The sequence below is a fragment of the Phyllobates terribilis genome, unplaced genomic scaffold (genome assembly GCF_046119375.1).
Source record: "Phyllobates terribilis strain yellow unplaced genomic scaffold, ASM4611937v1 Scaffold_4__5_contigs__length_816908805, whole genome shotgun sequence".
Lineage (NCBI taxonomy): Eukaryota > Metazoa > Chordata > Amphibia > Anura > Dendrobatidae > Phyllobates > Phyllobates terribilis.
Genome location: NW_027362764.1, coordinates 713753144 through 713778144, shown reverse-complemented (window position 1 = coordinate 713778144; position 25001 = coordinate 713753144). Strand labels below are relative to the sequence as shown.

The 25001-nt window shown below is 45.3% G+C and overlaps 1 protein-coding gene across 1 annotated transcript in view; it reads left to right on the top strand.

Annotated features, from left to right (window-relative positions):
• Positions 1 to 1398: 1398 nt before the first annotated feature.
• CDH17 (cadherin 17) overlaps positions 1399 to 25001 on the top strand; it is a 116760-nt gene continuing 93157 nt past the window's right edge. Inside the window, exons 1-2 of the mRNA XM_073679669.1 lie at positions 1399 to 1649; positions 19531 to 19614. Coding sequence (XP_073535770.1) covers positions 1605 to 1649; positions 19531 to 19614 — 129 coding nt within the window. The 5' untranslated portion in view covers positions 1399 to 1604. The remainder of the gene's footprint in view (positions 1650 to 19530; positions 19615 to 25001) is intronic.

Here is a 25001-nt window from a genome sequence, read left to right as displayed (position 1 = left end):
GGTATGCTCTTTGGTGGGTTCAGAACAATCGTATTAACCATTGTTGTGTCCCCATGCGAAAGGGTCATTAAAAAGGCACAGATTGACTTGAATGTAGTCGTCCACACTTATTTTGTAGCACCAAATGTCCGGTGAACTGATTTGGTACTTAAACTTGTATTTTTTTGCCATCTGCTGGAGGAAGATAGTGGGTCCAAAAATATTTGAAAACTGAGCTACAAAAATTACTTAGATAGCATTATTCTCTCTTGCCAATGCCTAAAAGAAATGGGCACTTAAAAGCTGAACCCAGGGGAAATCCATATATTAATGAAATAAATAAGTAATAAGAGAGGTTTTTAGACTTTATTCACATCTATATTGTCATATCTGTTCATAATTGAAGCCCGAAAGCTATACAGATCCATCGTACAATAAATACTGGCGCCACCAAACCAACCCCATTCATTATAATGGGGTCCATTAGGGTTCTACTGTGGATTCCCCCCTTTGAATTTGAAAATTGACAATGAAGACTCAGAAATTGCCCCCCAAGAGCAATGAGAACATGAGATAAGAAAGATATACAGGTAATCACATGTTTATCCAACGGTAATATACCATTGCTATTTTTTATTCATGACCACATTCTGACAAAATGTTCAGTGGCCCCAAACAGTGTACAGCTCTGGCAAAAATTAAGAGACCACTGCAAAATTTTCAGTTTCTCTGATTTTTCTCTTTATCGGTATATTTTTGAGTAAAATGTACATTGTTATTTTAGTCTATAAACTACTGACAACATGTCTCCGAAATTCAAAGCTCAAAATTTTGTATTTATTTTCAGCAAATGATAAAGCGTCAAAATACTAAAAGAGAAAACAGCGCTTTCAGACCTCAAATTACTCATGTTTTAACTCAGGAACAGTTCAGAAATCAATATTTGGTGGACAAACCATGATTTTTAATCACAGCTTTCATGCGTCTTGGCATGCTTTCCACCAGTCTTTCCATGCTTTCCAATAGAAAACTGTTCAGTGGTCTCTTAATTTTTGCCAGAGCTGTATGTACCAATGGTAAAAAAAAAAATCTACAAGACACTGAAATCAAAAGATTGAAGAACAGTATAACTTCAACAGTGCTTTGTACCTATTTCATGCAAGTAAAAAACAATTAGGATTTTTTTTTGCCCAAAAAGCACTAAACTTATGAGAATTCAATTAATATAAAAATTCATAAAATTAACATAATATTAATTCAAAATGTCATACAAGGTTAAGTAAGAAAAGATTCTGGCATCAGCTGATAATTTTAGCTATAGACATTCACGTAGAGCTGCTCGGTTACAAGCTATGTAGATCACACCCACCCTATGAATTAATGGATAACTAACCTACTGGGCTGGGATCCGCTCATAGGATTCATTTACTGTCATTTCCTTATAGTTGCCTATGTTAAGACATATCTGCTCACCCAGCCCCTCCGAGCTCAACTTTTGAACCCGGGTTGTATGTGATTCACCAATAGATGGCTTTCTTCTTTTGAGTCAACGTTCAAAGGCACACGTCTCCGGATTACCCTTAACCTATGCCTCTTTCTTTAGGACTTCCATGAAGTAACTTAAGATGGCGAAGCTTAAAGATTTTCTTATTCTGTTATGCTGTATTCAGGTAATTTTTTCCTTTCTTTGATATATGTCTTGTACTGTAAGAATTGGCGGGTCTTCTCATTCCTCACCTTTTGTAAGAGCAGAAAAGACTTTGACCCATGCGTGTCTTTTATGATTTAAGGGTGGATGTGAGCATTGATCTGTCTGAGATGGCTTCCTGAGATCCAATAGTTTCCGTAAAGTACATTAGATTGAATAATATCACCCTGCCCTAAATTCTGATTATACCAGACCTAAGTTTGGATACCACAATGAAGTCTTTTGAATTGTTTTTAACAATATTTTTTATTGCTGACACTGAAAATTCTAGTAGAAATATAGAACATTGCCATGGTAAAATAAAAGTTTCATAGTCTTTTGTAAAGAAGGTCTCGAGTTATGACAAAAAATGGGCATTTGATAAAATTATGGCAATGAATATTCTTTGAGACGGCTACCCCAAAATGCACTTAAACATCGTTTTCTAGAGAGAGGTCAAAGAAGGTGGTCTGAATACAAAGGAAATGGTGGAACAAAAAAAAATCTCCCATGGAAAGTGTTACCTAAATCAGAGTTGGTCTTCTCAAAGAGGTGGTCTCTTAATTTGATCTAATTAATTAATTTGATCTATTAATTGGAAAAAAGGTGATCAGCTATGACTTTTACTTGGGACATTTGTGCACAGAGGTGTAACTTGAAGCTCCCAGACCCCAATGCAAATTCTGTAGCAAGAATCCCACTTAAAATCTACAGTTTACATTACTGGTGGCCTCTTATGTGGCCTTCGGGCAGCTTTGGCTGCTTGGAGCTCAATGGAATCAGTGTTCGGACACAAGGACGTTCAATCTTTTTACTTTTGGACTTTATATTGTATAGAAAATGGAGTAATTACTGCTTTTAATACACAGTTAGATTATTTATTTAGTTATTCCTTATATATAATATAAGACTATTGTGTCATGTAACTGAACTATAGGGGCAGACTAGACTGTGGGAAGCCATTTTAATTGACATGGTACTAAGTGACCAAGGAGTGGCTGATAGATAACGACTAAGGTGTTGTCCTGTCTTATCTCTTATGTACCCTGTTGCCTACTTCTTATTGAATGAACATGGTCTAACACTTTAATGGTCACCACACACATGGAATTAAAAAGAATCAACCAATATTTGCATTTTTAATTTTTCTGCAAAATATTTGGTGCATTATTGAAATTTATTCTGCCCTTGATCGGCCATCGCCAAATGATCAACTGATTGACGAGAAATCAATCGTTTAGTCATAGAGTTCTTTTTTTTTTATTATTTCTTTTAATTGCTTACTGGGTGTACTAACTTTTATCTGTAATGTTGATGATTGAATCTGCAAGGCTGGTGGGTAAATGGGACTGGAGCACAAATGGATGATTGATCATTGGATTGTTATCTTTCTCGGTAATTGAATTTGTAAGGCTGGGATTTAAATGGGACAGCAGTAGTAATTGGTGATCGATTATTGAATTTTTATCTTTCTTGCTTAAAATTGATTAAAATGTGGTTAAATTAAAATTTTGAATATTTTTACTGCAGTCCTGGCCAGCTCTGCCAACTTTTTGAAAAGTAGGTGGCGCTCATGTGGAGTGGGGCGTCGCCATGATGGCTCGAGAATTTCATCATAATTTACACCGTAGGAGTGGTGCAAATTATGTCAAAAACTTATACCAGCCCCCTGACGAGTATATTTCTGGTTGTGGCACACCGCAGTTGAAAGGTGGAACTAATTAATTAAGAGGCGCGTGCTTCATAATAAATTAGGTGCATCTTACTCCAGTGCAAACTCCAAAAACTCCAGTCTTGATGAATCAGGTTTTATGTTTTGTGCTTTAGTGTTTATGAAGAAATATGCTTTTAAAAAGGGAGAAGTATCCATGGGGTGACTCCCCTTCAGCTTTTGCCTCCCAGGTTCTGGTTGATTGACAGGTCTCTTCCAATGTAGAAATAAGCCAAGTCCGAATGGAGCTGTCCATTTGAAACTTCTCCTCTGAGCCTTTTTAAAACTGTGACCCACATTTATTCACTGTCTATAGGTTAGGCACGCAAAACTTAGTCCAGGCAGTCTGAACTTGTGCATAATTTATCACATTGCTTCATACCCCGTAGTGTGTTTGCTAAAAGTTTTATATTTAAAAGCCAAAAGGAGGATGTGTATGCAGACAACTGCCTATCAACTGCCTGTCAAGAATAATGAAATGATACTACCACCCTACAATAGGAAATAACTCAGTAAAAAAAAAAATAATACAATACTCTAATAACATATATTAGAAGGAACAGTAAAAACATTTAAATGACACAAAAATTACATTCAGTCTATAAATTACCGAGTGTCCTGATAAGCGTTCAAAACCCATTCCCCAAGCCCCAGGTGACACATACAGTTAAGGGAATATGCAGAATTACCCTTATTTTCTAGGAAACCAAAAATAATTTAGTACAAACAAAAAGTCTACAGAAGCTCCATACAAAAATAAACAGCCATCAAGAGATAATAGAATCAAACCAAAATCTTATAATGAGGCACCAGGTCAAAAGTGGCCAGGTTTTGCTTTTATTTCATTCCCACTGCTCCCCTGAGTTTTCCATTTGTTTTTAATCCACGATATGGTTCCAGACATATCTACCTTTTTTGTTTGCCTCTAATTTTTATGATCATTATAAGGGGGAGTCACTCACAGCATTCTCAGGGGCGTGTATTTGGGCTGCTCTTCATAATTACCCTGTGAGCACTGCCCCCTTGGTAAAGACCAAAAAAGGTAACACTAAATAAAAAGGCCCATATCTCTGGAACCATATGTCAGATTTAGGGGGAAAATGCACAGAATACTCAGAGGCGCAGCAGGAATGGAAAAAAAAGAGCAAAAAACTGGGAACTTTTGACCTGGTGACATGTCCTCTTTAAGAGGAGTTAGAATGCCAAGAAGGGGGAAAACGGTGATCGGAAGGAGTTCCCGCGTTTTCTGCAACTACATGTGTGGATCTCTTTCTGACTTTTCAGGTTTCGCCATGCTTCCCTCTCCGTTGAGCCTGTTTTCAATCAATAATTACGTGAAGCTCCTTTCCTTCCTCTTTTGTAAAATATTCTGCATAACACACATCCCTAAACCTTTTATCAAGAAATTTCTAGTGATGAGCGAGTATGTTCTGTCAACACTTTCGGCGAGCATGCTTGGGTGCTCGCCGAGTATCTTCTGCGTGCTCGGGTGTTATGTTTTAGTCACTCCGTGCTCATGATTTGCGACTGTTCGACAGCTTTAATACATGTGAGGAATGCCTAAGAAACAGGCATTCCTCACATGTATTAAAGCTGTCAAACAGTCGCAAATCATGAGCACGGAGTGACTGTAACATAACACCCGAGCACTGCTGAAGATACTCAGAAAACACCTGAGCATGCTCATGTAGCGCCCCGAGGACTTGGTCGCTACAGAGGTATTGCACCTCATCCAGAGGTGTGATATCCCACTCCCGGGTAAGGATGGAGTATGGACCAGGGCTCAGTTAGCTGCATACAGCACACACCCCATTTCCGAGGGACAGCTCAACGGTGCTCCCACTAGACACACGACAGCATCTGTCCCTGGCTGGAGTGGGGAGGGGGGTGGAACACCCAGTGCTGTAGGGGCAGATAGGGGTTGGGTCCTGAGCATAGGAAGGAGCCCATTGGTTGCTAGTCACCTGGGCTCATGGTCAGAGGGAGGTATAAAAGGTGGGCACCATCTTAGCTCTGGGAGAAAGAAGAAGTTCAGTCTGTGAGGAGAAGTGGAGAAGGCAGGGAGCAGGGCTGCTGCATGGGCTCAGCTCCCTGGGCAGGCCTAGCACAGAGGCCGGGGCCAGAGAGAGAGAGAGAGAGGAGAAGGAACAGTGGAAAGGAAAAGGGAACAAGACCAGAACAGAAGTAACAAGTGAAACAGAAAGGCTCAGGAACGAGAAGGAAGAGAGAACCCTAAGGACCCAGGAGATTGCGGGTGACGGGTTGGCAGAACAGGGTACCGGGTCCCAAATTGGTGGAAGCAAATCATCTTCAGCCAAGAACCGGAGGTCGTGACCAGCCCTTGGTGCGACCCCTCACTACACCTTGCTAGGAAGGCATACCATAGAGGGTCAGGGACGTGGGCACGTAGCCCTCCCAAGAGAAGGCCCGCGGGAGCTGGACATAAGCTTGGTCACTGGTGGGGCACGAGCCAGAGAAAGGACGGAAGGGAGCTTTGAGACATACTCCAGAAAGACCTGGGAATTGACCGAGTCCCTTGCCTGGTGGACGCAGCACGGCTTGGGTGGTCACTGCTTCGCGAGAGTGACCTAGAGAATACAAACTGTGAGTAAAGGACATTGGATTGCAACACGTTGTCTGTGACTTCTTGCTCCTCCGGCACTATTGGTATTGGGACTATCTCCACCATCACTCCCATCATCCACGCTAACTGCCCTGAGGCTGTACTCCTCCCGTGGGGAGTCATCCCATTCTTAGCTGCACACATAACACCGGCCTCAGCGGTCTGCCTTGCAGCGGCGGTCCCCATTGACCGCAATCCACGGGTGGCGTAGTCGGACAATATAACACTATTAAGACTGCCACTGATTTGACCACCCTGGGCACGGACCGGGTCAACGCCACGGAGACTACAACCGCCAGCGATCCGGCTCCGGGTATTCCCTGCACAACACAGGCCCAGGGGGCACGTCACTCATACTGTAAATCTTCAGTAACGAGCATGCTCGCTCATCACTAGGAATTTCTAATTCGTTGACTGACAGCAGCGGCTTTGCTGTTCATAATGTATGCTTTTCTAGCTGCTGCAGAACCTCTGTGAAAAACAAATAGATAGCGGTCAATTATTAACTGAAATGATTCTCCTTCCTCTTCTTCAACGAGTGTATCTGTATTACTTATATCCACACTATTAAAGGATTAAGAATATTATAATAACTGTAATATATATATATATATATATATATATATATATATAGAGTATATATAATATATCACAACTGACTTCTTGTACATACTGTATATATGTACTTTATATAACATATACAGTACAGACCAAAAGTTTGGACACACCTTCTCATTTAAAGATTTTTCTGTATTTTCATGACTATGAAAATTGTACATTCTCACTGAAGGCATCAAAACTATGAATTAACACATGTGGAATTATATACTTAACAAAAAAGTGTGAAACAACTGAAAATATGTCTTATATTCTAGGTTCTTCAAAGTAGCCACCTTTTGCTTTGATGACTGCTTTGCACACTCTTGGCATTCTCTTGATGAGCTTCAAGAGGTAGTCACCGGAAATGGTCTTCCAACAATCTTGAAGGAGTTCCCAGAGATGCTTAGCACTTGTTGGCCCGTTTGCCTTCACTCTGCTGTCCAGCTCACCCCAAACCATCTCGATTGGGTTCAGGTCTGGTGACTGTGGAGGCCAGGTCATCTGGCATAGCACCCCATCACTTTCGCCCTTGGTCAAATAGCCCTTACACAGCCTGGAGGTGTGTTTGGGGTCATTGTCCTGTTGAAAAATGAATGATGGTCCAACTAAACGCAAACCGGATGGAATAGCATGCCGCTGCAAGATGCTGTGGTAGCCATGCTGGTTCAGTATGCCTTCAATTTTGAATAAATCCCCAACAGTGTCACCAGCAAAGCACCCCCACACCATCACACCTCCTCCTCCATGCTTCACAATGGGAACCAGGCATGTAGAGTCCATCCGTTCACCTTTTCTGCGTCGCACAAAGACACGGTGGTTGGAACCAAAGATCTCAAATTTGGACTCATCAGACCAAAGCACAGATTTCCACTGGTCTAATGTCCATTCCTTGTGTTCTTTAGTCCAAACAAGTCTCTTCTGCTTGTTGCCTGTCCTTAGCAGTGGTTTCCTAGCAGCTATTTCACCATGAAGGCCTGCTGCACAAAGTCTCCTCTTAACAGTGGTTGAAGAGATGTCTCTGCTGCTAGAACTCTGTGTGGCAATGACCTGGTCTCTAAACTAAGCTGCTGTTAACCTGCGATTTCTGAGGCTGGTGACTCGGATAAACTTATCCTCAGAAGCAGAGGTGACTCTTGGTCTTCCTTTCCTGGGGCGGTCCTCATGTGAGCCAGTTTCTTTGTAGCGCTTGATGGTTTTTGCAACTGTACTTGGGGACACTTTCAAAGTTTTCCCAATTTTTCGCACTGACTGACCTTCATTTCTTAAAGTAATGATGGCCACTCGTTTTTCTTTACTTAGCTGCTTTTTTCTTGCCATAATACAAATTCTAACAGTCTATTCAGTAGGACTATCAGCTGTGTATCCACCTGACTTCTGCACAACACAACTGATGGTCCCAAACCATTTATAAGGCAAGAAATCCCACTTATTAAACCTGACAGGGCACACCTGTGAAGTGAAAACCATTTCCGGTGACTACCTCTTGAAGCTCATCAAGAGAATGCCAAGAGTGTGCAAAGCAGTCATCAAAGCAAAAGGTGGCTACTTTGAAGAACCTAGAATATAAGACATATTTTCAGTTGTTTCACACTTTTTTGTTAAGTATATAATTCCACATGTGTTAATTCATAGTTTTGATGCCTTCAGTGTGAATGTACAATTTTTATAGTCATGAAAATACAGAAAAATCTTTAAATGAGTAGGTGTGTCCAAACATTTGGTTTGTACTGTATATCACTTGGTGTTGAGACTAGATTATCGATTTATTGCTCTAAAAACCTTGTTATTTTATCTGAAAAAAACTCACTGTGAGTAATAGGTAAACAGAGCATTAAAACTTTTACAGCCTGACACTACTATGAGAGAGGGGAGAATATGTGTTGCCTTGATACCGATCGTAGACTTTGAACTTTACGAATCTCTGGCTTTGTCAGGTGTATTTAAAGGAAGAGGCCTCTGCAATAAATTGGTCACTGCCATTACTAAGCTGGTACGAATCTGGCAGAGCAATAAAATCATTTTATATTATAGATAATAAACCCTACTGGCGGTCATATTGGAAGCAAAACAAGAGAAATGTTTGCTCAACAATAATTCTCTGTTATGTTACTATGGTGAAGAGGTTTTCTGGAGGTTGGAGAAGCGGGGCGGACACAGACAGCAGAATGTCCAGGGCAGGAGCAGTGCATAGACCCATTGCTCTCTAACAGCTTATGATAGAGAATTCTTTTATGTCTCTCATATTTATGATGAAACAAGATAAAAAACAGCACAAGCAGGAAATTAGGTGCAAAGCCCCCTAGGTACATACCAGTCGAGGCAGCACGCAATTAAGGTAGAAAAAAAGTATATTATTTAATAGCCCATGTGGCGGCGTTTCAGTCCAGTATTGTGAACCTTTCTCAAGCAAAGTCAAGGTGCATGTGCAAAATATTTAAGGCAACCAGATTACATAGGTAATTAGCAGCAATCATAGAAAAAAATCATATAATACAATATTCAAATCATGATTATTATTAAAGTGCATTAGCACATGATAGGTGAATAGTGATAAAGTGCAAGAAGTGTACAAAAACCATATACATAAGGGTATAATCCATAAACATAGTTGCTCATTGCTAACAGCTGTGCATAATTAATGTATCCATGACTCACCCCACATCTATTCACATTATAGCGCCAAAATTCAGTGTCTGTGTATTTGTAATGCAGGTGCCAGAATGCAACGCACAGAGACACAAGGCGAGGACAGTCAGAAATGTTTGTAAACAGTTTTATACAACAGGTATACTGAAACAAGGGATTAGCAACAACGGTAATGAACAGTGGTTTGAAATATCAGAAAAATACGAAATTTCTCAAAGTAAGGCACAGTCTCTTAAAATAAGGCGCAGTCTCTTAAAGTAAGGTGATGCCCTCAAGCATGAAAAGCACCACACAAGTTCTTTAACCGTGAATTTGGCCCTAGCGGGGGTCACCGGTTATTCCCACTAGGCCGTGAGTCTCTTTCCGGATGAATTCAATTAAATCACGTTGTGCTACTTTAGCCCCAACTGTCCCCCTCCCAACCTGAGTACTTAAACCCGGTACCGTGGGTGAGCAGTGGAAGTGATGGCCCTGCTCACGTATGCAGCTCCTCTCTGCTTGGCTGTTGGGGGCTGTCACTCGAGCCTTGGATAGGGGGGTCCAGGCCTTGTCTGTCGGCGGCCGACGTCGGGTTCCGCGAACTCACTCAGCACCGCGATCAGGTTCCTAGTATCCTCAGCAGGCACAGCACTCGGGTCACAACAGTGAGGGATCCGGAGCTCTTTTACCGGTGCCCGGCTGGAGCACCTCTCAGGCCTCTGGATTTGGCCTGTCACGCGGGGTTTCTCAGGACGCAGGCAGCACGTCTGCTCCTCTCTGCTGCTTGGCGCCAAAGACCCCACAGGTTTGGCGCGCTGGCCTCTTATCTCTCTGAACTCCTTCCTGGAAGTCACCTGATCGGGTCCAGCCTCTGAATCTGCCCTCCCTGCAACTTCCTTTGTATATTTTGGTTCCGCTTGACTGTCTCTGGCCAGTAGATGGCAGTCTCGCTCCATCCTTGAAACGTCATGTTGAAGTTCTTTTACAAGCTTTTTAGCTCATTCTACATTCCTCCCTCCTTTTTGCTCGCCAGTCCTCGGGTGAGTGGACTCCTCGCAGAATTGATGTCTCCTTCCAGTCAGTGCAAGCTCAGACAGGAGTTGGGCACACTCCTGCGTTTTCTGTTGGATTCGAGACCAGATAAACTCTTCCTGAGCATACCGGTTAGGAGGAATTCCGGCATTAGCCCGCTCAGTTCTGCGGGGCTCTTCTTGCGGAGGAGACTCCGGGAGATCCGAGGAATCAACTACTGGGGATTGCAAATCATTTCCTGACTCATTCTGACTTCCACTCGGGAGTGGCACCAACGGTTCTGACGGGCCCAACTGCATTGTGGCCCACCCTTCTTCATCCCCCAAGGTTCCTGTATGTGGCACTTCAGCCAACACGTCTGAGGGCCCAGCCCTGTTACAGACTTCTGCTTCAGAGGAGCAAGGTCGCAACATATTACGGTGCAACACCCTGGATGTCGCGGCGTCATCCCCTTCGGGCCTAACCTCGTAGACGGGGTTGTCTGGGTGAACCTTCTTCACCACCCGATATGATATTGCCTCCCAACGATGGTCCAGCTTACTCCCAAATCGTTTAGCCCTCACCAGCACTCGGTCTCCTGGCTGAAGCGATCCACCTGTGGTCGGGGGCCGAACTGCATGCTCTACTTCCTGAAACTTCTGAGCAACCAGTCTTCTCACGGTATGGAGTCGACGCTGGTGTTCTCGAATCCAGGTACTTGGGCTACTGCCCGGACCAGGGTCTTCTGAGTCTAGCTCCAGTTCAGTGATTTCTCGGCCACTTCTTCCAAACAGCAACATGTAGGGGGTGTAGCCGGTGGTTGCATGAACTCGATTATTATATACCCACACCAGCTCGGACACGAATTCGGGCCACTTCATCTTTTTGTCCGCTTCCAGTGTTCGCAACATTTGCAACAGGGTTCGGTTAAAGCGCTCGCATGCACCGTTCCCTTGCGGGTGGTAGGGCGTTGTCCGGGAACGGTCGATCCCATAGATGCGGTATAGCTCATCCATCACTCGTCCTTGGAAGCAGGCCCCCTGGTCAGAATGTATTCGCTTCGGGCACCCATAAATCCGGATGAAATCTTGACAGATGGCCTTGGCTGCGGCTTCTGCCGTCTGATATTTAGTGGGCGTCACTACTGCAAACTTGGTGAAGTGATCAGTCATGACTAAACAGTGTCCATAACCGTTGTATGAAGTTCCTACCATCAAGTAGTCAATCATCAAGACTTCCAAGGGGGCAGAAGTTCGGATGGTCTGAATGGGAGCTCTTTGCTCCGGGGGCTTGTTCAACTCACACTGGCGACATGTTCGGCAGACCCCCTCGACTTCTTGTCGCAGTTGAGGCCAATACACCTGCCGTTGCAACCACCGGAAGGTCTTTTCTACTCCGAAGTGAGCACCTCTTCTATGAGCTTCTTGGGCTAGCTGTGTTACTAGCGCTCCTGGAACTACCACTTGCCAGGTAACATCAAACTCTCGAGGCAGCTGGATTCTTCGGCATAGCAAGCCGTCCTTCAGGAGGAGCCTCTCCCACTGGCCTAGGATTTGTAGGGTAGTTGGAAGTGAAGCGGCTCTGGTTTCCTGGTCGGGTCTCTGATTAAGCGCGACCCATTCTCTCAACTTTGCTAGCTCCGGGTCGGATTGCTGCAGATGTATCCATTCGTCTCTTGAACGGCCCAGAATCTGAGTGGGCCTCGGCTCCCCTCTGGTCTCTTGGGCGTCGACCACAGCAGCGGCAAACTGGCTGAAATCCGTGATCTCGTCGCCTTCGAGCTCCTCATCTCTGTCCTTCTTCGGCCCCGCCTGAGTGACCCGGGACAGGGCATCTGCATGTGTGTTCAGGGCCTTGGACCGATAAGTGATTTTATACTGGAATTTGGACATCCTTGCAACCCACCGCTGTTCTAACGCTCCCAGTTTGGCGTTCTCCAAGTGCGCCAAAGGGTTGTTATCTGTCCGCACTTGCACTTCTGACCCTGACAGGTACTCAGCAAACTTCTCGGTCATGGCCCACACCAGTGCCAGTAGCTCCAGCTTAAACGAACTGTAGTTGTCCGGATTCTTCTCCGTATCTCGGAGTGACCTGCTGGCATACGCGATCACTCGCTCTTTCCCTCCTTGTACTTGAGCCAGCACTGCTCCCAGCCCATGCAAGCTTCCATCAGTGTACAACATGAACGGCTGCGAAAAGTCAGCGTAGGCCAGAATCGGGGAATCTGTTAGCGCCAGTTTCAATGCTCGGAATGCCTCTTCTTGTCGTGGGCCCCACTGAATGGGCTGCAGCTTGGCTCCCCCGGCTGTTCCTCTCAGCAATTCATTGAGCGGGTTCGCAATCTTAGCGAAGTCTTTAATGAATCTGCGGTAGTATCCAGCGAGCCCCAGGAATGCTCTTAGTTCCCTTAGATTGGCGGGCGTGGGCCACTTCTGCACGGCAGCTACTTTCTCCGCAGTGGAGTGCACCCCTGCACTGGACACAGTGTGCCCCAGATATTCAATTTCTCGTTTGAAGAGACAACACTTACGAGGCTTAATTTTCAGGCCGTGCCTTTGTAGCCATTCTAACACTTGTTCCAATCGGCGGAGATGATGCTCAAACGTTGCGGAATAGATAATTATATCGTCCAGATATATTAAAGTGGCTTCAAAGTTGAGGTCCCCCAAGCATCTCTCCATCAGCCGTTGCAAGATTCCTGGCGCATTTGTTAGTCCGAACGGCATTCGATTGAACTCAAACAGGCCCATAGGGAGAACAAAAGCTGTCTTCGGACGATCCTTCTCAGCTACTGGGACCTGCCAATAGCCACTGGCCAGGTCGAGGGAGGAGAAGAATTTGGCGCTCCCTAGTGCAGATAGAGACTCTTCGATTCGGGGGAGTGGATAGGAGTCCCGTACTGTACAGGCATTCAGCTTCCAATAGTCTACGCAGAATCTCAGGGTACCGTCCTTCTCACGGACCAGCACGATCGGAGCCGCCCAGGGGCTCTGGCTTTCATGGATCAAACCGTTCCGCAACATGTGGGCCAACAGCTCTTTCACCTCCTGGTACATTTGAGGCGGGATCTGCCGATATCTCTCTCGGATGGGAGCAGTATTTCCGGTGGGTATTTCGTGCTGAATGTCCCGAGTGCACCCGAAATCATCTTCATGCTGTGCAAACACTACCTGATATCGCTGTAGAAGTTGTTCGATCTGCCTTACTTGTCCAGCAGAAAACTCAGTCAAGTTAGCTTCCATTTCTTCCAGGAGGTGGCGTCCAGCCAACGGTTCTCTTCCATGTTCCTGGCTATTGAGGGACACCTCTAGGGTCCATGGTTTTCCTTCCACAGGTGCCAGCCCTATAGCGTCAGCTCTAGTAAGGGCCTCCGGCATTACGCACACTCGCGCCACCTCTTGTTGGGGCAACAACTGTAAACTGGTGCCACTTAAATTGATGCAGCGCACGGGTACTCGACCGTGCCGCACAGTGGCCAGAGTTCGAGCAATCAGGAGTCCAGAGGGTGCTTCTTCTCCCTCCATTGGTTCAACTTGAATGTCCACGCCCTCTAAGGACACATGTGCCAGCACCGGCAAAGTGAGTACAGTCTGCCCCACCGGCAGTGTCATTGTGGCTTCGGGCGGTATCGATACCTTACCAAGGTACTGGGAGGTAGTGGGCAACTTTTGAATCTGACTGACCCGCACGAGGTGCTGGAACACTCTCTTGTTAGCTGGGTCTCGAGTGGCGCGGGTCCAGTTTTTTTTGCTGCAGCCCTCAGCCAGGAACTATCCGACTTCTTTCAGCACATTCATGCCCAGGGTTACAATGGGCCCATCGCCTCCGGGCCCGGTGTTAAGTACAATCCCTTTTCGACCGAGGTCCTTTCCACATGCCCGCACGGACATCCATACTACTCCCGCTACTGGGATAGGTAGTTGATTAGCCGCCACCAGTTTGACAGTGGGTTTCCGGCAGGAACGAGCGACTTCAGGAAAGTGACTTTGGAAGTACGTCTCAGGCATAGTGGTCACTTGAGACCCGGTGTCCATCAAACAGCGGATCCGCTGCCCATTGAATTCAGCCGAGATAATGGGCCTCTCGGAGACAATGTCTTCAGAGCTCCCTCTTCTACTCTCTGAAGCTCGAGACCCCACGGTATGCTCCACAACCGTGGGGCATTTTAGTTTAACGGCTGTCCCCTCCTCCTCCTTTCTCGGTTGGGACTGTCTTTGGAGATATGCCCCCTACCTCCGCAGGTCCAGCACTCCGGTCCTCGTTCTGCCGATAGGTCGGGTACATGTCGTGCTGGGGCCGGATAGGAACGTCTTTCTCGTTCTGGTCTCCGTCCGCGTTGAGCAGTACGGTCCGTCAGCAAGGGGGCAGTAGGAGTCTTCCTAATAGAATTCAGCTCACCCCGAATGTCTCGAATTTCCTGACGTATTTGCCGTACCCAATCAGGCTCTTGGTTGGTGAATCCAGGAGCAATTGCCTCATGACTTCTAACTGTGGCTTTGAGAACAGGAACTTCTCTCTCCAGGACTCTAGCTTCAGCCCCTACCTCCAGGAAGCCCATATCAGGGCTCAATCGCAGCCGCTCCTTCAGGATCTGCCTCAGGGAAGGGTCTTTCAAGCCAGCAATCAGTTGGTCACGCAACACCTCATCCAATGGTCCCAGTCCTCGGTTCCCATCTCGAGTTTTCTTAGTGATATGGGCCGTCACTTCCTGTAATGCATTAACATACTGATTTACTGTCTCATTTTCCCCTTGGACCCGCTGAAACAACCGTAAGCGCAAGTGTCCCAAATCTGTAATGTCACCGTGCATGTCCTCTAGAATTTTTATCACTTTATCCACGGTGTCACGGTCCCCAGGTGGGCGGTACATCACAGTCTGTCGGGCCTCTCCATCAAGGGTTAGGAGGGCCAGCTCCGCCTGGGCTAGAGGGTCAAGGGGATACATACGTAGCATACTTCTCAGTATTTCTGCCCAGTCCCAAAGTGACATGCCATCCCCTGTAAACTTGGGAAGATGGCTGAGCATAGCCCCCAGGGGTATATGGCTCCGGCCGGACCCAGCCACAGACTGATCCGCCATCTCTGCGTCTGAATGTTGCATCCTGCCGACTACGCCAAATGTAATGCAGGTGCCGGAATGCAACGTACAGAGACACAAGGCGAGAACAGTCAGAGATGTTTGTAAACAGTTTTATACAACAGGTATACTGAAACAAGGGATTAGCAACAAGGGTAATGAACAGTGGTTTGAAATATCAGAAAAATACGAAATTTCTCAAAGTAAGGCACAGTCTCTTAAAATAAGGCGCAGTCTCTTAAAGTAAGGTGATGCCCTCAAGCATGAGAAGCACCACACAAGTTCTTTAACCGTGAATTTGGCCCTAGCGGGGGTCACCGGTTATTCCCGCTAGGCCGTGAGTCTCTTTCCAGATGAATTCAATTAAATCACGTTGTGCTACTTTAGCCCCAACCGTTCCCCTCCCAACCTGAGTACTTAAACCCAATTGTCCCCGGTACCGTGGGTGAGCAGTGGAAGTGACGGCCCTGCTCACGTATGCAGCTCCTCTCTGCTTGGCTGTTGGGGGCAGTCTCTCGAGCCTTGGATAGGGGGGTCCAGGCCTTGTCTGTCGGCGGCCGACGTCGGGTTCCGCGAACTCACTCAGCACCGCGATCAGGTTCCTAGTATCCTCAGCAGGCACAGCACTCGAGTCACAACTGTGAGGGATCCGGAGCTCTTTTACTGGTGCCCGGCTGGAGCACCTCTCAGGCCTCTGGATTTGGCCTGTCACGCGAGGTTTCTCAGGACGCAGGGAGCACGTCTGCTCCTCTCTGCTGCTTGGCGCCAAAGACCCCTCAGGTTTGGCGCGCTGGCCTCTTATCTCTCTGAACTCCTTCCTCGAAGTCACCTGATCGGGTCCATCCTCTGAATCTGCCCTCCCTGCAACTTCCTTTGTATAGTTTGGTTCCGCTTGACTGTCTCTGGCCAGTAGATGACAGTCTCGCTCCATCCTTGAAACGTCATGTTGAAGTTCTTTTACAAGCTTTTTAGCTCGTTCTACATATTCGCAATTGCGCATGTCAGGAAGGAATTGGAATCAGTATTGCCGCAATTGCGCAGTTACACCCGGACACGTCTAGAGCCATATTGGAGTAGGACATGGATCTACTTCGCATACGTCCGCTGATTCTAGCAATGAGGTACAATTCTCAACCTCTGTCTCTGTTCAGACATGGACTTACATGTCACATTTTCTGCCCATTCTACCCTATAATATTCAAGCACAATTCCTATAATTCCTATATATGCCCACTCTCATTTGGATGGTATGTCACATTATTAGACATAAATAAATAAATATATAAATATATATATATACCCATATGAACAGTGCGCAAAAATTAAAAAAAAAAAATTATTTAGAAAAAATATATACATATTAAAACACATAGATAAGTATTAAATAGGGATGAATCATGTTTTTCCAGAGTTCTCATCAGTAAATATACCATTGAAAAAGAGAACAAGTATTAATACATAATAACTATATCATAGGCATAAAAAGACAATTTCATAAAGGAAAATCAGGTATACCACAATTCCTAAAGGGTAATGCTCCAAGCCCTACTCCAATATGGTGCCGGATGTGTCCAGGTGTAACTGTACAATTTCGGCAATACTGATTCCAATTCCTTCCTGACATGCGCAATTGTGATACAGCTTAAGTAATGAACAATTATGTTTGTTTATGGATTATACCCTTATGTATATGTTTTTTGTACACTTCTTGCACTTTATCACTATTCACTTATCATGTACTAATGCACTTTAAATAATCATGATTTGAACATTGTATTATATGAATTTTTTCTATGATTGCTGCTAAATTTCCAACATCATGGAAGGAGATCTTACTCGTCTCCTCTCCAAATCACACCTCACCACTTGTGCACTCAACCCCATCTCATCCCACCTCCTCCCCAACCTCACCACCACACTCATCCCATCCCTAGCCCATCTCTTCAACCTATCACTAACTTCTGGTGCCTTCCCCGCTGCCTTCAAACATGCCACAATCACGCCCATCCTCAAAAAGCCATCCCTCGACCCAACCGCCTTGTCCAGCTACCGCCCCATATCGCTGCTTTCATTTGCCTCCAAACTCCTTGAGCAACACGTTCATGCAGAACTTTCCTCTCACTTCTCATCTAACTCTCTCTTCGACAACCGACAATCTGGCTTCCGCCCCCACCATTCCACCGAATTTGCCCTAACCAAAATTACCAATGACTTACTTACAGCCAAAGCTAACAGACAATTCTCTGTACTCCTTCTTCTTGACCTGTCCTCTGCCTTCGACACAGTTGACCACTGCCTCCTACTACAGATCCTCTCTTGCTTTGGCGTCAAAGACCTTGACCTATCTTGGTTCTCCTCATACCTTTCTAACCGCACATTTAGCATCTCCCACTCCCACACTACCTCCTCATCCCGCCCCCTCTCTGTTGGAGTCCCTCAAGGCTCCGTCCTAGGATCCCTACTCTGTTCAATCTATACCTTTGGCCTGGGACAGCTCATAAAATCCCATGGCTTCCAGTACCATCTGTATGCTGATGACACCCAGATCTACCTCTCTGGCCCAGATGTCACCTCTCTGCTTTCCAGAATCCCAGCATGTCTAGCAGCCATATCCTCCTTCTTCTCCTCTCACTTCCTCAAGCTCAATGTGGACAAAACTGAACTCATCATCTTTCCCCCATCTCACATATCCTCCCCACCTGATCTTTCAATCACAATAAATTATATCACACTTTCCCCTGTACCGGCAATCCGCTGCCTCGGAGTAACCCTTGATTCTGGCCTGTCCTTCAAACCCCACATCCAAGCTCTCGCCACCTCCTGTGCCTCCAGCTCAAAAATATTTCCAGAATCTGCCCTTTCCGCAACCCTCAATCTACTAAACTGCTTGTGCATGCCCTCATCTTCTCCCGCCTCGACTACTGCAACACCCTCCTCTGTGGCCTGGTTAGCAAATCTCTCAGGTGCTGAAAAAGGCTCCTTGAAAGCAGCATGCCCCCAAGATATTCTTTGAAGAAGGATCTTAGAAGCTTAGAGCCTCAGTAATGCCAAGAACAAGTTTGTTCCCACCCCAACCTGGTCCTTGTTTTTACATGGGAGATTAATGAGGAATTGGGTTTGTTGTTAGGATAGTTGGAAGATGTGCTCTAATCAAACATAAGGTGGATATACACATTTAGATAGCTATTGGTTGATCGTTTGGTTGACAGCTATCCATCCCGACTGTCCCATAAAAGAAACGCTTGGCTCGGCTAAATCTTTCTATGTTCTCTATGAGAGAACCGTTGCAAGAATCATGTGGTGGGTGCTTAGCTGACTATTTAACAAAAGGATTGAATGATTGAATTCCAACGGTTTGATCCTTATGTTCCTTGACATAATCTGTGGGGGGACAGTCAGAAGGACCCTATACACATTAGATAGCCAGCCAATCTGGATTCAGCCGATTATTGTCTGTCGTGTATAGGAGCCTTTAATCTGGGCAGATTCTTTAGAATTTTGCTAAAAACGTCATACAATTATCAAAGCTCCACACTTAGCTGAGTAATAACACCATATAGTAATAAAAGGAGTTTTCCAGAGAAAACAAATGATTACCTATTTTCAGGATAGGTGATATAACTTATTGTGGAGATCTAACCTCTGGGACAAGAATCGGCAGAACATTTATCTTTTATCTTCATTAGAATAATGCTGCCGTGTGCATGCCTGACTATTGCTCCATTCATTCTCCATGTGGCTACTGGAAAAAAACTATATCAGATCGGCAGCTCTATAGGGAATGAATGGAGCGGCGGTTGGTGTTGTGAAGCAAAATGCACCAAAATAGTGCAGTACATAATTTGTCAAATTTATTGTGCTCTAAACATTTTCAGCACTTTTCAGGGCAATTTTGAAAAGTATCTTGAAAAATGGACATGGGTAAGAAAAGTCATAAATTATGCAAAATGTATAAACTTTGCTCACCATTTTTAAACCTAGGCATTCTAAAGTTTGTTGTATTGAAGGGTCTAACTTGGATGGTGCTAAATTTTTTGCAATTGTGTCGATTTTGGAAATTTTATGCATTTTATGACAGCAATAATTATTCCCCCCATTTACCTTATTTTTTTTAAATGTGTTAGACTAGTGTAACAATTAAATTAATTATACCTTTATATACTGAGAATATGCAATAATATTGAAATAGTAATATTTAGATAATATTAATTTTTCAGGCAATAGTAGCTGTCGATATGGGCCCTCTTACAAGCAAGACTTTTCACGTTGAAGAAGGAAGTGGCTCAATAGCAATATATCAGGTATTTATGTGATATTTGCACTCGCTTTATTTATTTCAGTGGTCAATACTTCGGTGATTTTCCTGAAGAGATTTGTTACTCGGAAAAATATGTCTAATGTGTTACAGTTTCTGGGCAAAATGGCACTTAGCATAACTACCAACTCTCTTTGAACATCCGTAAGGCTCCTGGACAAAGAAGAGACCTACTTAAGTCTTGAAAAAGTTGACAAATCTATCAGGTGCCTCAAAAGTCTTGAGGTCGCTCTCAAAAAGCAAAACTCCCAGAAGGTTTACTTGGGAAGACGTACGCATGCTTTTAAGTCAGAGAGTGCACTGGCCTTCAGATGAAAATTTAGGGGGCAGGAAACAGGGTGTTGGCTAGAAAAAGGGATGTTACTATTTGTAAAATTTACAACGCTGTGTGCACAATAATCTAGAATCTCTTACTAGTCAATTCTGAGAAATTGGCAAAGCCAATATATGCATACATGTGGTTCCGTCAAGATCTCATGCTCCACAACCTGCGTACATCCTGGCAACTCCGAAAACAGGTCTCGGTTTTGCTGAAGCAGTTCTCGGCACTGTTGCTTTTGGGCCGGTGACAGTGTCTCTGCCACTGTGACATCCTCGACCCTGGCTTCAGGATTGGATCCAGACATGTAGCTTCCACCGGTTCCCTGTCTCGCCACGGTTTCTGAAGCTTGATGTGGTATATCTGGTATGGCTTTCTTCCCCCTGGCTGGTGGACTTTATAGTTGACATCACTCAACTTCTCGACCACCCCATATGACCCTTGCCACTTGGCCAGAAATTTACAAACACCAATACCCAGTCTCCAGGGCTGAATTTTCTCAGCCTTGTGGCCCGATTGTAAACACTTGCCTGGGCTTCTTGTGCTTGAAGGAAGCTCTCCTTCTTAATATTCATCACCTTTGCGATCCGGTCCGGCATCTGGGCCACATGCTCGATGATGCTCTGGTGGGGTGTAACCTCTGCTTCCCAGGTCTCCTTCGCTATATCCAGAAATAACCGAATGTGCCGTCTGTATAGCTCAAATGGTGAGAATCCTGTAGAGCTCTGAAGAACTTCCTTAATGGAGAACAGCAGATTCGGCAGTAGGAAATCCCAGTCTCGCCCATCCATCTCCACGACTTTCTTCAGCATAGACTTCAAGGTCTTGTTGAATCTCTCCACCAGGCCCTCAGTCTGCGGATGGTGTACCAACATCAGGAGTTGTGCAATCTGGAGAGCCTTACACAACTCCCTCATTACCTTGGACATAAAAGGAGTTCCGTAGTCCGTCAGGATCTCTTTGGCAGGCTTGTCCGGGAGAAAATATAAACTATCTCTCTGGCTATACTCCTGGCAGAGGAGTTTCTCTGGATACCGAGTTGCACAGTCCAACACTACCAGGATGTATTGGTGCCCCCTGGCAGACTTAACCCAGGACCCAACAAGGTCCATGGCAATCCAGTCAAATGGGACCTCTCTAATAGGCAATGGCACTAGAGGGCTTCAGAAGTGGGGCATGGGAACAGTTAACTGACAGGTGGGGCAGGACTGGCAGTAATTAACAATCTCTCTGTGACATCCAGGCCGTAGAATCTCTTCCGGACCCACTCCCGAGTTTTATCAACTTCCAGATGCCCACCCAAGATATGGGAATGGGCCAGGTCTAATACCTTATGCCTATAGGGACCCGGCACCATCAACTGCCCTTTTCACTTCCACTCTTGGTTTAGTGATCTGATAAAGCAGTTCCTCACTTAGTGTAAAATATGGGAACCTGGTGTCAGCCCCTGGCTCTTGGGCAACCCCATTTATTACAGACACATTATCAAATGCATTTTTCAATGTGAGATCCTGCATTTGAGCAGTACCAAAATTCCCTCCAGCTACCCCCAACTCAGGAATCTCAGACTCTTGGGTCACCGTCTCATCCTCGTCACCGGCAAGGACACACAGAGGGAATTTATTAGTCTTCGACTGCTTTGGGGATTCAACATGGGGGACCTGGCTCTTTCCTGAGTTAAGTGGTAGTCTTTCTTTCCACCAAAAGTCCCAGAACAGGCTAAAGTCCCGCCCTATTATTACTGGGTGTAGCAGGTCCTTCACCACCCTGACCTCATGAGACACAGCCCCACAGGGAATGCACAAACCGGTCCATCATTACTTGCTCTAGGGGTAGAGGACTCTGGCCGCAAACATTTTTGGACCAGGTGCAGTAGGTCAAACTTTTGGGAGCAAGGGGGTTTCTCATGGTGGACCTGCTGCGCCCTGACAGTCATCGTTACCCCCAAGCGTGCCAAAATTTCTGTTTTAAATTTGCCTTGGCGTCTTGCGAGGCCAAGTCATAGTAGGTCTTCTGAGGCTCCCCATCAAGTATGGCACCAGCACCTCAGCCCATTGCTCTGGTGGAAGTCTCTCTCGGCAACCCTTTCATAAACTGTCATAAAGGCCTCTATTTCATCACCCGGGGTCATTTTCTGCATAGCTTGTCTTACCGCTTTCCGGATGTGGGAGTCATCAGCCAGACCTTGGGGTAGGGTGGTCTGTTGGCCCTGGATGGCGTTCGCCAGAAGCTGCATCTGATGCTGTTGATCCTGCTGCTGTTACATCTACTGTAGCAGTAGCTTGTTCGTCTCCTGCTGCTGCTCTTGCGTCAGGACCAGGTGTTTGATTATGTCCTCCATGCTGCCGGACGTCACTTTCTGGCTGGCGGCCTTTACCCAGGACATACAATTTACAAAAAACTGCAACGAATCCCTGATATTTACACTGCTCAAAAAAATAAAGGGAACACTTAAACAACAGAATATAACTCCAAGTAATCAAACTTCTGTGAAATCAAACTGTCCACTTAGGAAGCAACACTGATTGACAATCAATTTCACATGCTGTTGTGCAAATGGAATAGACAATAGATGGAAATTATTGGCAATTATCAAGACACACTCAATAAAGCAGTGGTTCTGCAGGTGGGAACCACAGACCACATCTCAGTACCAATGCTTTCTGGCTGATGTTTTGGTCACCTTTGAATGTTGTTTGTGCTTTCACACTCGTGGTAGTATGAGACGGACTCTACAACCCACAGAAGTTGCTCAGGTAGTGCAGCTCATCCAGGATGGCACATCAATGCGAGCTGTGGCAAGAAGGTTTGCTGTGTCTGTCAGCGTAGTGTCCAGAGGCTGGAGGCGCTACCAGGAGACAGGCCAGTACACCAGGAGACGTGAAGGGGGCCGTAGGAGGGCAACAACCCAGCAGCAGGACCGCTACCTCCGTCTTTGTGCAAGGAGGAACAGGAGGAGCACTGCCAGAGCCCTGCAAAATGACCTCCAGCAGGCCACAAATGTGCATGTGTCTGCACAAACGGTTAGAAACCGACTCCATGAGGGTGGTATGAGGGCCCGACATCCACAGATGGGGGTTGTCCTCACAGCCCAACACCGTGCAGGACGCTTGGCATTTGCCACAGAACACCAGGATTGGCAAAGTCACCACTGGCGCCCTGTGCTCTTCACAGATGAAAACAGGTTCACACTGAGCACATGTGACCGAAGTGACAGAGTCTGGAGACACCATGGAGAGCGATCTGCTGCCTGCAACATCCTTCAGCATGACCGGTTTGGCAATGGGTCAGTAATGGTGTGGGGTGGCATTTCTTTGGATGGCCGCACTGCCCTCCATGTGCTTGCCAGAGGTAGCCTGACGGCCATTAGGTACCGAGATGAGATCCTCAGACCCCTTATGAGACGATATGCTGGTGCGGTTGGCCCTGGGTTCCTCCTAATGGAGGACAATGCCAGACCTCATGTGGCTGAAGTGTGTCAGCAGTTCCTGCAAGATGAAGGCATTGAAGCTATGGACTGGCCCGCCCGTTCCCTAGACCTGAATCCGATTGAGCACATCTGGGACATCATGTCTCGCTCCATCCACCGTGAGTTGGCGGATGCTTTAGTCCAGGTCTGGGAGGAGATCCCACAGGAGACCATCCGCAACCTCATCAGGAGCATGCCCAGGCATTGTATGGAGGTCATACAGGCACGTGGAGGCCACACACAATACTAAGCATCATTTTGACTTGTTTTAAGGATATTACATCAAAGATGGATCAGCCTGTAGTGTGTTTTTCCACTTTAATTTTGGGGGTGACTCCAAATCCAGGCCTCCATGGGTTAATAAATTTGATTTCCATTGATGATTTTTGTGTGATTTTGTTGTCAGCACATTCAACTTTGTACAGAACAAAGTAATCAATGAGAATAATTCATTCATTCAGATCTAGGATGTGTTATTTGAGTGTTCCCTTTATTTTTTTGAGCAGTGTATAACCCCTGATGAAGCTATTGCGAAATGCGCATTGGGTTGTTGGTGAGTGAGCAGTGACTATATTATTCTATATTCATGGATTGTTTATATGCTTAAAGTTGAGGGATAGTACCCAATTATGTATGTAGGTTTAATTCACAAATATATTGATTTATGATTATGTTGATTATATACTCACTTTGAGTGTACACATATATATTGTTTTTTCTTTATATATATATATATATATATCTATATATATTAAGTATTTTATTGAGCACTATGTCACTTTATACCTACAGAATTAATTAAAGTATATATAGTATTGGGCTATCTCTGTTGCTCACTCACCTTTCTGTGCATCATTATACCTGTTGTTGGATTCCTATATTATTTGTTTTTGTCTTTTATTCAATAAAATTTACATCTTTTTAAATAATGTGGATGTATTTTGGTCCTGGCATTTTTTTTTTCTTCATTGGATGTATTTCCAGGACATACAATGTTTTCTGTAGCAGTTACACTTGTTCCTGGATTGTTGCACACATTTGAAACACCACCTGTGGTAAGGAGACCCTCTCTGATGCACTAGGACATAGATACCAAAACCCTGTCTCTTTAAATTTCTTGTTGGTTTATTTAAAACAACATAAACCACGATAAAGTTCATAAAATAAACACTGCCCTTCTGGCATAATAGTAAAGAAAAAGAAAAGGTACAGAACAGTCCTTAAGTTGGCTGGGGTCCGGCCACTTGGGGTTAACAACAACACATGGTCCAGGATAGCACAAGCTCCTCTCTCTCTGGAGCTAGCCTCTCAATACACTGAACAACGCATGAATCAACAGGCTGGCTATTTATGTCCCAAACCACACCCTGGGGTGGAGACATCGTGAACAGCCTTCCATCCGCTCTACAGCTGTTCACCTAAAACCTAGCCCATTAAAAATGGCTGATTTACCCTCTCAACACATACCATGCTGAAGAACACTTCCAGGTTTCACATCACTGAAGCTAATAGCCTCAGTGAAACATACCTCCCCTCCAGCACTTTACTAGTGACTTTGGCACTTTTATAGTTATGCTGGGGCTAG